We start from the raw sequence: 12,357 nt of genomic DNA, 5'->3' as shown, positions 1-12,357 counted from the left end.
AGCATGCAGAGATTTAACTGGTGGGTTTGTGGTGTCATCCTGGCCAGAAGCCAGGACTGGCACATTGTATCTAAAATAGAGCGGAGATAGTCAGCAAGCCCAACAAAGACTTGACAGGGAGGTCACTGACATGGTGACTAAGGGTGGTCATTTAAAGGATCATGAATATGGCAGTATCTGTAACCTATCATGAAGCTTAGAAGGACTCACAGTACCTCAGACCTATTCTTGTGATGGAGTGGGGTCGGGGAGGGAGCCAGCAAAGTCTGCTACCTTGAGAAGCAGGTGTCCAGAAGCTAATACAACTTGGAAAATCCCAGTGGTCGGTACTGGGTGGGGAAAATGAACTAAGCCGATGTAACTGTGCAAAGTGGAAGGCATAACAGGAGACGCAGGATTTCTAGTCTTGATGGGAGATTGGTCCCTCAGGCAGCATAAATGCGCTGAGGGAAGGAAGGAAATGTGAAGGCTGATAAGGGCAGATATCATCACAGCTGCGGTAACTGCAGCCAAAATGAAGGCGGGGTACCTTGTATGGGGGAATCTAGAGTTAAATAGCAGCATCTTCTATTTCTACAGATATTACCCACTGGTAAGGACAAGCCCAGAGCTCAAGGGAAGGGCAGAGAAGAAGGTTTAACTAGCCTCAGGTATCTACCTATCTGTCTACCAGATTCCTAGTGAAGAGGGATTAGTGACAGGAGAATTGGGTGTGGTATGTATTTTAGCCATCAGTATTACACAGACATATACTTATTCATCATAATTCATATTTGTCCAGTGGATCTGATTCTTAAGATGTCATTTGCCTTTCTGGCTACCTAAATAGCAGCCCCCAATAGGAGAGGTCTTGATTTGGACCTCAGCAGAAACTACATTAATAGGGTCTGTTAGGCCAACCGTGACAATGACACATGTTCTGCAGTCTCTGTCCATGCTTCTGGATACAACTAGGTAACACAAAAAACATGGAGCTCTGCTGGATTAGGGACCAAGGGATCCAGGTACACTTATTCCTAAAACAATTATTGTGTGTCCACAACCTGCCAGACACTGTGTGAAGTGCTGACAGTGTGGTGAATAAATACAATAAGATCTGATCCTGACCCTTAAGAAACATCATGATCTACTGAGCAAAACAAAACATATCGAGAAGGAAACAGATTGAACAGATTGCTGAGGGAGTTCAGAAGAGGAATTGCCAAGCTCTTCTTGGGGGAATCAATAAAGGTGTTTCAAAGGAGATCACTGGATCTTGAGGGATGAAAAGGAGTCTGAGAGTGTTAGAGGAAGGGTATTCAAAAAAGGAAAGACTCATGAATATATCAGGGGTGGGAAAAAGCAGGGTCTGTTTTGGAAATGACAACCTGTTTCTTGTGGCTGGAGTACAGGATAGACCCGGTGGAGGATGAACAGAGGAAGCTGGAAAGGTAGCCTTGGCCCAGAGTTCCAAGATAGGGAACTTATCCTGGTAAATACGAGATAAGAAGAAGAGAAAGGAAAGATGGAGCACATTGGAGATTGAGGGGAATAGATGCTCAGAAGAGTCGTTGTTTTGAAGAATGGAGATGGAAGCTGATTAGAGATAGTGATGCTTTAAATTCAACTCTATTAATTAGAATCATTGCATGTATTACTTATATGCTTTGAGATTACTTTCCTTCATCAATAGCATTAGGAATTTGGACCAGGTGGTTTATGGATTTGTTCCAGCTACACACATGTTGAGATTAAGGGAAAACACTTCAATTTATAGATGGAGAAATTAAAGCTCAGGGGTCATTAGTGTCCAAAATCAGAAGCTTGAGACTGGTGGAGCTGCAATTCAAACCTATATCTAAACACTCCAATTCCTGAACTTACTTCACCAAAGTGCTGTTAAATCATCACCTGTGTTTCCCCCGACATTACTCTTATCTGTTACATTCATAATTTCTACTTGGGCAAGCAAATTCCTTTGTTGTAACAAATAACACAGTCTTTCTCTCTGTGGTATATCTGGTGAAACTCAATAATCTAGAGGCACAGTAAAATACAAAATGCACTGAGAAAGAGATTCCAGAAAGCAAGAAACTGGAAGAGATGTATAAGAAACCTGGTGACATCATTAATTTGCCTGTCTCTCACCTGCCACATCAGATCAGTCACTGTAAGTCACTGACTCCATCTACCAAATGTCTCATGTAAGTGTCCTCTCTTTCTTGTTCCTTCCTGCCTGGACTATCACCTAAGGCTTCTAAATGTTGCTTTCGTCTCCTGTGACTTCCCTACCTATATGCTGCAGTCAATTACCTTTTAGAGCCCAGACCTTATAGGATGCCTCCATTTCTGCAAAACTTAAAAGGCATGCCAACCTCAGCCTGGCATTTAAAACCTTGCACAATGCAACCCAGGCTTCCTTGTTTGCTTTAACTGCACCTTCAAGATCCATTTTGTCCACTATTTCCTGCATATCTCCCCAACTTTTTAGGCCCAAATTTTAGCCCAAATATTCCTCCTGCTAGAAGGGATTAATTTACTCACATCCACTTCTTTTTAACACTTATTGACTCGACCCCTGCCTCTCTATTTCTAATGTCACTGTGTTAGTTTAGACCATCTTGAGTCTCTCCTTGAAGATTACGGAAATAGTCTGTAAAGGCTCCCACAGGCTCTAGCTCAACTACTTAGGCCAGAAGGCTCATTCAAGAACACACCTCTGATCATTGCTCTTTTCCTTCTGATGCTCTTTCCGTAGACTCCCACTGAATTTAATTTACAATTTAAACTCTTTATGCTACCAACTGAATCATGTTCCCTGCCACTGTCTAAATTCATGTATTGAAGCCTTAATCCCCAATGTGATTATATTTGGAGATTGGGTCTATCAGGAGGTAATTAAGGTTAAATTAAATCATAAGGATGGGGCCCTGATCTAATAGGATCAGTGTCCTTTTAAGAAGAGATGCCAGAAAACTCTCTCTTACCCCTGCCCCCTCAAACACACCATGTAAACACAGAGTGAGAAGGTAACAGTCTACACACCAGGAAGAGAGTTCTCACCAGAAAGCAAATAGGCTGAAACCTAGATCTTGAACTTCTCAGCCTCCAGAATTGAGAAAGTAAGTTTCTGTTGTCTATGGAGTTTTGCGATGGTAGCCCAAGAAGACTAATACACATGGCATAGAATTTCTTCTATAAGCTGATTGTTATCATCTTATCTAGACTAATCTATCACCTTTCCACTCTCATACTGTCTGTCCTATCATACCTAAACCCCTATATTTCCCAGAATTACCATGCTGCCTCTGGACCACTGCACTATTAGTTTGGTGTGTCTGCAATGCCTATTTACTCCTTATAGATCTGGTTAATTCTCCTCTTTCTTCCAAATTGAACTCAGATGGGTTAGGCTACCTTCTAATGTATTTCCATGACATTCAATGACCACATTTATTACAAAAGTCATCACACTGTATAACAATTATTCATTTCCTTGTCTGTTTCCTAGAATAGGTTCTTTGGAAAGGGGCTACTTTTCAAACCTCTTCATCCCTCTTTGACTATTAGCAACATATTGAATGTTTGAATAAATTTGCTGTAATATTTTTACTTTAGAGATCACTAGACAGGATGAACTTCCCTCTCAACCATCTGTCAGCTGTTACTCTGAGAAGTTTATCTGTTTCTCTTTGTATGAATGTCTTTATCTGTCAACTTATGATAATGTCACTATGGTTGTAGACCATTGAAAGGATTAATTATAAAATGGTTTATGACTATGGATAGCATCTTATGAAATGCTCAATAAAAGTTGGTTGAATTCAAATCAAGTCTGTCCCTCCTTTGAGGACCAATTCAATTCTACATTTACAATGAAGCCTGTACAAAGATACAGAGGCAGAATTGATTCTTCCTTCCTCTTTCCTTTCTAAGCCTTTTTTTATAGCTTAGTTACAGCATTTATTAGAGTTTCCTAACATTAGACTGACTTATGCATATATCTGCTTCCTCTCCCCTTGTGATAAGCTGGGCTGGGCAGGGACCAGGTATTTTCCATCTCGCTGCTTTCAGCTCCCTAAATGAGTGTCTCACACTTAGGAGATGCCCAGAGGCATTTGCTGAAAGTGAGGAAGACAACAGTGAAATATGTCCTGTGTGCTGTGGTTTACTGTCTCTCATCTAATAGACTTCAGATTTTATGTAATATTCTTCATAATTAATTTAGATATAATTTACTTACAACATTATATTAGTTTCAGGTGTACAACATAATGATTCAATATATGTATATATTGCAACCTGATCACCACAGTAAGTCTAGTTAACATCCATCACACACATAGTTACAATTTATTTTTCTGGTGATGCAAACTTTTAAGACCTACTCTCAGCAATTTTCAATTCACAATTTATTTTTAGAATGTTAACTTGAGCTGCTGAATCTGCTCCCAGTCTTCCTATTTCTTAGACATTTGGCCTTCTATTGGTTAGAATTGACCTATCGGCTATGATTCCTTGATAAGGGTTTGCTTTTGAATTTAAATGGGATTTGAACTCAAATGGGATTTGAGCTCAAATATGTGATTGAATTAGTCGATCCAGTCTACAAGCAAATAAGAAAAAGCACATCCATTTCCTTCTTCCAAGCTTCCAGTCTTCCTCTGTCATAACCTTGCAAGGAGCCAGCTGTTAATTCTGGGTGGAGTTCCCACCACAGCATTATAAGGCAGAATGCAGATTGGGAGTTTGGGACTGACATGTACACACTGCTATATTTAAAATACATAACCAATAGGGACCTATTGTATAGCACAGGGAACTCTGTTCAGTACTCTGTAATGGCCTAAATGGGAAAATAATTTGAAAAACAACAGATGCATGTATATGTATAACTGAATCACTGAATCACTTTGCTATACACCTGAAACTAACACAACACTGTTAATCAACTATACTCCAATATAAAATAAAAATTAAAAACAAATAAGGCAGAATATAGAAGTGAGGTGTTAGCTGACACACAATTGAATATTAACTGGCACACTGATGATTAATGAAGATGAATGAATATTTTCTATTATATAGTCTCGTAGCTGGTTCAGTTTCAATCCAATGCTTCCAAGCCATGAAAAAGTAAAGCTTTCATTAATGTTGTGCAGGGGTGAGGGAATGTTAAACAGACGAGGTCGGGCATGTTCAGGGTGGTATGGTCATAGACAGGGAATGTTAAACAATTTCCCACTTTTTTTCTCAAGCAGGTAGGTGTTTTGTTTTTAAAGGAGAGTGCATCGTCTCCAAAATGGATTTAGGAGTGTGCCTTTAAGGAAACTATCTTAAAAGAAAAGAGGAAGCCAGGAACCAGAAAAGGATTCTGGAAAGCAAACATAAATCCTGGGGAGATCAGATTTCTACTGTTTGATGGTAGAAGTGGTATGAATTCCAGCGTAAGTACCACTCTGGAATGAAAAGGGCTCCTCTTGCAAAAAAGTGACTGGTGCTATATTTCCCTAATTAGGACAGTGCCTTGTGCTGGCGTACAGTCCTGACAGTGAAGCCTGTTAGTTTGATAAATGAATTACTAGCACTATTCTGCTGATTCCTAGACATAACGCTCAAGGTGTCCTCGGCTAGTCAACAGGGGTGGAAAACATATCCTCACACATTTGCTTCATGCCTGAGAAACAAGCAATTTAGGAGAAGACATCTGGATACAGAGTTTGAACAGTGCTCAGAGCCCATCAAAACATGGAGTTCATGGCTTGGCATCTGGCTGCTAAGCAACGTACCTCTTACATTCAAAACAGAGATGTAAAAGTATATCCTGGTGTCAACTCCGGGTATTTCTCATTGAAAAAAAATAGCCATGGAAGTTTTTCTTTAGGTCCTAGATATCTGATTTCCATGAAACTGAAGATCTCAGATCATTTCTCCTCTAGTCCTCTTGGTTTCCACATTCTGAAGTATTAGGCAGAGATTAACATTATATTTTAAAGTACTCTCAAATGAATGCCTCATGAGTCTTGTAATATTTTTCTCAGCCCCCTAATTAATTGCACTTTTAAAATTAGGTGCATACATTCATAATAATATGCTCTTCAAATATTTGGTTCTCATCAAGTTAGATGTATATACCAGAGGGCCAACCACAAACTAAATGAGATTTACTTTACTAAAAGTATGCTTCTGCTTGGCAAGGAGGCCAGGGAGGGCCCATGTAAAATATTTTCCATGTGTAGACTAGTTTGAAAAATGAATGTTCTTATAATACTTATTAAAATTAAGATAGATGTTAACTTATTTCCCCCTTGCTTTATCTATTTAAAGGAACTCATATATTTCAAAGCTTGGAAAATAGGAATTGTTAACTGCCCAAACAAAAAACAAATCCAGAAAAAGCAACAGACAGATCATTTAGAATCCCTGACTAGTTTTCCATTTTTTCTAAGAAGCAATTAGGAAAATTATGGGGCAGGAAATAGGGAGTATTGGGGTCTTCTATTAAAGTTTATGGAATGTGCATTTTTATTCAAAAATGAAAGTGAACCATGAAAATGTTCAAAGTGAACACTTTTCAGTAGTATATCTACAAAAGTATTTTTTCTTCAGTCTTTAGAGAACTTCCTTCCATAAACTCTCTGAAGCCTCCTTCTTGGCAGCCCCTAGTGATGTAGCAAAGCAAGAAATCCAGACACGGAAAGTTGCGAACCAAAAAAAAAAAAAGAGAGACTTGGAAACCAAATAAGAAAGGGATAGTTTTACAGGAGAACTTCACTTCACATGGAAGGCTACAAAAATGAATGTTCTTCCGTTTTAAAGATTAATGTTGTGCAGAAAAATTAAAGGATGGTTTCCAGGAGATCACTTCATGAAGAGAAAGGTTTTCCATTGTGCAAAGCACTGTGCGTTGCCCACTTCTCCCTAAACTGCTGCCCTCAGGCATCTTTATTTACATGTGGTTTACATCTGTGTCCACCCCGTGAACCACAAGTGTTTCTCCACTCCAAATTTATCAACACTTTTCCTTCACACCAGAGGTGCCTTAGTAAAAATAGGAGAATTAGGTGGTGGAGCTATGTGATTCTGAAACCTCCTGCAAGCCATCATTGAATTTCCTGTCCTAGTTCTGGTTGTTCCCTTTGTACCATGATTTTGAATAATATTTCAAAGCTTCTAATCCTTCTCTCTATCCTGGATGGATCTCAAACACTTCAAGAATGAGCTTTCAAAGTCCATTCTTACCAGGCATCTGAAAGCATGACTCAAAACCGCCAATCAGAGTAGAGCTGTGAAAATTGAGGCTCAAAGCTCTGAGCAAAACAAGCTCAAAACCAGTCCAGACTCTGTATCTGAATGTCACACTTTTGTGGCGGTCTACATAGATATTGTGTTCCTCCCAGAACCTCTGGGCCTATAAAGATCAGTATTTTTTCCCTTCCTGTAACCCCCTTCCTTAAAAGAGGGAAATCCTGGGAAAACATTCCTTCATGTCTTGACTTTTTGCCCAGATCTTTCCACACTGGGGCTTCAGAAACATTCATCCAAAACCCAAACATGCAAGCTGGATGTGACCCTTGACTGGCAGCTGTGGAGGATGGAGAAGTTCTTGCCGTGCATTGGAGGACTAGGCAAAGGAGTTGCTAAGGAATCTCACAAGATTGGGTTTCTATATCCTCCTGGCCATCCCCAATCCCTTCCATCCAAGGAAGCAAGATTCCACCAAGCTGGATATGTAAGAACTCCATTAGGAAGCCAGACTGGAAAACAAGTCCTTCCTTTGGAATGTCTTCCCTTGACTTATGTCTTGAAAGGGGTTCAAGTAAGAAGGTATGGACATTTACAAAGGAAGATGGTGGATAAAAGTGACTACAGTGAATGAATCATCAGCCCTTTCCATTAGGTTAGACAAAGTTATATCTTTGGGTTCATTGGAAAGTAGATGATCCCTGATTCCAAAGACAAACTTGCTTTCCTCCTTTTCTCATTTAACGACGCACATTTTCCCAAGCATTCTAGTTCCATTTTACCATATTTATGCATCTATGACTGCGTATCTCAGACTGGAGACATCCTGCCTGTTTGACTGATTGTGTAAGCAGGTCTTGGTCATTTAAGGCTTGAATTGCTCCGGCTCTATCCCGAATATAGGAGCAGAGTTGGAGGCTGGCTGGGTTTCCTGCAAGAAGCAGGGAAGCAAACCCATGGGGGCAGGCGGTTTGTGGGAGAAACAAGGCTGTCAACAAGGCTGTCCCGTTGACCTACCTGCTTACTCCGGGGCTTGAACCACTCCCCCAGGTGGGACCTACCTCCCGAGTAAACAGGATGGCCGCGTCGTAATGTTCCTCGTGGTCATCCCCCAGCTGGTTGTGCTGGTGCTGCCATTTGCAAAAGTTCTTGAGCGTCGCGGCCGCGTTCTTGCTCACTTCCAGGCTCTTGTCTTTGTCTCCCAGCACCACCACCTTCACCACGACCAGACGGATGTGGTTCTCGATGCTGGCGTGACTGTACAGCTTGTTGGCGATGGAGGCCAGGGTCAGGAGGTAATGCTGCAGGCCCTGGCCGTACATCCGCGCCATGGACGCGTCGGCCACCAGGAGCAGCTCCACCTGGCGGGCCCGGGAGATGGAGCGGCGCCGCCGCTGCCGCCACCACGTCTGTGGTCTCTGACTCCCATCGGACGAGGGAGCTGACTGGTCCGGGAGCTGCGGGGACAGCGCCCAGCGTCGGTCCGGGCTGCTGTGCGCCGGGGGGCGCTCACGGGGCCCTGGCGGGGACGTGGGGGTCTCGCAGCTGGTGCGAGGCGGCAGGGCCTCAAAGCTGAAGCCCTCGCGGGTGTAGACATGCAGGATCCGCGCGGACCCGTCCCCGTACACGCGCCCGGCCTCCGCCTCCGCCCAGGGCGCGCGCAGCAGCGGCTTCAGGGTGTAGCGCGCGTGCTTGACCGCGAAGAAGCCGTCGAGACCACCGCAGAGGTCAAAGACAGCCAGCGAGCGAGGGCTGCCGTCCACCGTGCCCCGGTAGAAGCAGTGGCCCCGGTGGCGCCGGGTCGCGTTCGGTCCGCCTCCTGCGGGCACAAAGCCAGAGGCGCCCACCGAACCATCCCGCTCTAGGTCCAGGAGGAACCTCCGGCCGCCCGCGTAGATCAGGTAGCCCACCTTGCCGCCGCCCGAGTAGAGCTGGTCGATGTTCTGCACAAGCCCGTGGCTCCTGCGCTGCGGCGCCAGGGGGTGAGGGTGGCCGGGAGGCTCGGCCGGCTCCTGCGCCACCTCCCCCTGCTGCCGGCTGGGCTGGGCGGCCGCCGCGGCAGCCCGAGGCTGCCCGGCTTTATCCTGGGCAGGTGCCTTGGCGGGGCCGGCCGCGACCGGGGGCAGGCGGAGCGCGCACAGCAGCAGGGACGCCCACCCGAGCAGCATAGTGCGCTGCCCGCGGGGAGGGGCTGCGCGACGGGGACTTTATGGGGATTTGTTATTCGCTCTGGAAGTTACCGGGGCGGGAGGTGGGGACACACATACACTTGCTTGCAAGGTTGAGTCAAGTGTCGGAGGGAGGGGGACCCGGCAGCAGCGCCAGCCTGTCCCGGCCGCGATGCCAGCGTGCGAACTTTTCTTTGTTGGTTTGCAAAATGTTTGGATTCGTGCTCCCGAAAGAGGAGAAAAAAAAAGAAAAAGAAAGAAAGAAAAAAAAAAAAGCCGGGTTATGGAGAAAAGGGGAAAAACCCCAATCCAACCCCAGCCAAGATTGGGGCACCGAGAAAAGTAAGGAAGGTGCCGCGCACCAGGCGGGCAACTGGTGAGTGCTGCCTCCAGCCCCCTTGCTGCTCGGGACCCGCCGGCAGCAGGGGTTCCAAGCTCCGGAGCCCGCTTCCTTTCTTATTTTGTGGGTTTCCTTGACTCTACTGGAACCGGGAGGAAGGGAAGAAAGAGAAGAAAAAAAGCCATAAAAATTAAAACAGAAATGCAAGGGGCGGCCTGCAGTGAGCCAGCGAAGCTGCGCGTCCGTGTCCCTTCGGATGCAGTGTCTTCCTGCCCGCCGTCATCCCCAGTCGGCCGCTGCGAGCGCGGAGAGCAGCGCGAGCGCTGTGAAGATGCGAGGAGGTGGAACAATGAATTTATAGCGGCATGCCATCCTGCAATGGCAATTTCAACAATTCGTCACTGCAAGCTGCCTCTTAAAGGGAGAGCTTCCCCCACCACTCCCACCCTTCCTGATCCGCGCCTAATCAGATGGGGGAGGGCGGGCCTGGGGGGTGATCGAGGAAAGGGCGACCGCGGAGGAGGAAGGGACCCGGTGAGGTGGAAGGAGGGGGGAGGGAGGGAGCAAGGGCGAGGGGGAGAAAAGTATTTGAGTAAGAAAAACAGAAGATTTCTTTGGCCTCATTTAAAGCCACAGCGGCTGGGGTTTGTCTGATATTTCACAACCCATCGGGGTTGGCTAACCTCGGCTTACCTCATCTCCTGACGGGGTGTTTTGGTATGTTTTTAAAGTTACTGAGACGTTTCAAGTCTCTCTCTGCCCCCTTTTCTCCTGCTTTTCTTTCCCTCGGTAGGAAGTTCCTGACGCACGTTTTTGCCCTGTGCACGCCGGTGCGCTCTGGCCTCGTAGACCTTGCAACCGCATCCATCAGCCAAGGGCTTTCAGCTTCCCGTGCGCCCCCTCGCCCCGCTCTCCCGGTACCGGTTTCCTCCCTTCGCATCCCTCGGACTCTTCGTTCTCGTTCTTGGACGCACGCTAGGTTCGGGCTTCGGGTGACTAACTTTTCCCAGCCACCAGCAGAGTGGCCGCGCAGGCGGAGAGCCGCGGGCTCTTCCTGGCGCGTCGCTGCGCCCCGAGGGCTGCGTGTCCCCGGGACAGGGCCGCGGAAGGCCTGGGAACTCCGCGCCTTTGTGTGCGAGCCGCGGGCTCCCCCCTTTCTCAAGCGCGCCTTTCATCCGCGCCCACGATCTGTCACTTAATCCCGGATGACTGGAACTTCCTTTGCTTTGCTTTAAGAAGGCAAGGACGGGGGGGGGGGGGGGGGGGGGAGAGTTAACTCTTGAAGGGAATTGCGCTCATTTTTTTTTTCTCCCCATAATATTAGGGGAAAAAAATGTGCCCACACTTTTCTCTTATTCCTTCGTCTAAAATGATATTTAAATGATAAATACCCATATATGTATTTATTTCTCCTAAAACAACCACCACCACCCTTGGCCCTGACCTACTATCATTCTCAGAAATTCCTTTTAGGTGAAAAAGAAGACTTTTGGGGGGAGGAAGGGCGCAGGTTGGTGTTTATTAGTATCTGAGTGGTATTGTTACTGCTACTTGGTTTCTCTCTCCTCTTTCTTTCCTCACATTATCAACTCTAGTAGAAAAGAAGGAAAATCCGACTTTTTAACCACTACTGATAATGGTTAGAAGGTCTACTGTGGGGACAAGAGCACCTTCCTTCCCCATTATTCCAAGACGAATTAATGAATACACCAGTGAAAAATGAATCTGCTATATAGTTAGCACATTTCTGTCTTTCTACCTTTGTTTAATTCACAGAGATGCATGCCAAGGATAGCAGGGGCACCTCTGTGCACTCCAAGCTGCTGGTGATTTTTTTGTATCTTTGTTAAGAGATCTGATGACTGTTTCAGGGAATCGGGAGGGTCCTGAACTGGCTTGAAGTCCTCCGAGTAGCAGCGATGAGCCCGGGAATCCCAGAGCTGCCCAGCAATGATGCCCATTGCCCTGTGCCTGGAGCACCCTCTCGAAGGAGGGGTGAAGCGTGTTTTGAGAGTTAGTTCTCACTTATAAATGAACTGATCATTGGGGTCCCCGGACCACCCAATAACTTCTAGTGTATTCTGAAATACCTCAAGATCTGGGAGGAAGTTCTATTGCTGAAGGTCATTGCCTTTTAATTCCACGACCCCTCAGTCTCTCAGTGGTCAGCTGTCCAAGGCCAATACTGCCAGTTGAATATTTTGAGGAACCAGAAACATTCAGAATCAGGAAATAAAGGAGAACCTAGTTCCTGAAGTCTTCCTGTTCCCCCAGTAGCCTTCAAGTTTGTGCTGGCCATTCTCTCTTCAGTGGTCATTGCCTGTGCCTTTAGATAGGATTTGTTATTGTTATTATTACCAATTTCAGTAAAAAGTAGCCCAATATTCATCACTAAATACCATCTCTAAAACAACTTGGATTCATTAATTTTAACCCTTTCTTCATTGTTAATCTCAAAGGATCATTTTGATAGAGAAGCAGATGGCAGTGGTGTAAATTAATTAATTATAATTATTTGAATTCACAGATTTCATAGTTAGCATTTAAAGAAATTCCAAATGAATCTTCTTCTTAGTGAATGAACATCTTTCTCCTCTCTCAGAAACACTGCATTACTTACATGAA

The 12,357-nt window shown here is 45.2% G+C and overlaps 1 protein-coding gene across 2 annotated transcripts in view; it reads right to left on the bottom strand.

The window, feature by feature from the left end:
* ADAMTS5 (ADAM metallopeptidase with thrombospondin type 1 motif 5) overlaps window positions 1–10,922 on the bottom strand; it is a 46,230-nt gene extending 35,308 nt beyond the window's left edge. The window contains exons 1-2 of one of the 2 annotated variants that reach the window (XM_060098590.1): window positions 10,426–10,922; window positions 8,286–10,105 (exon numbers count right to left, since the gene is read on the bottom strand). In XM_060098590.1, the coding sequence (XP_059954573.1) occupies window positions 8,286–9,392 (1,107 nt within the window). In that variant the 5' untranslated portion in view covers window positions 9,393–10,105; window positions 10,426–10,922. The remainder of the gene's footprint in view (window positions 1–8,285; window positions 10,106–10,425) is intronic. The other variant, XM_060098591.1, reaches the window with a different exon arrangement.
* Window positions 10,923–12,357: the final 1,435 nt, after the last annotated feature.

This window comes from Mesoplodon densirostris, chromosome 5 (assembly GCF_025265405.1).
Source record: "Mesoplodon densirostris isolate mMesDen1 chromosome 5, mMesDen1 primary haplotype, whole genome shotgun sequence".
NCBI lineage: Eukaryota > Metazoa > Chordata > Mammalia > Artiodactyla > Ziphiidae > Mesoplodon > Mesoplodon densirostris.
Note: the sequence above shows the minus strand (reverse complement) of the source record. Positions and strands in the feature narration are given on the sequence as shown.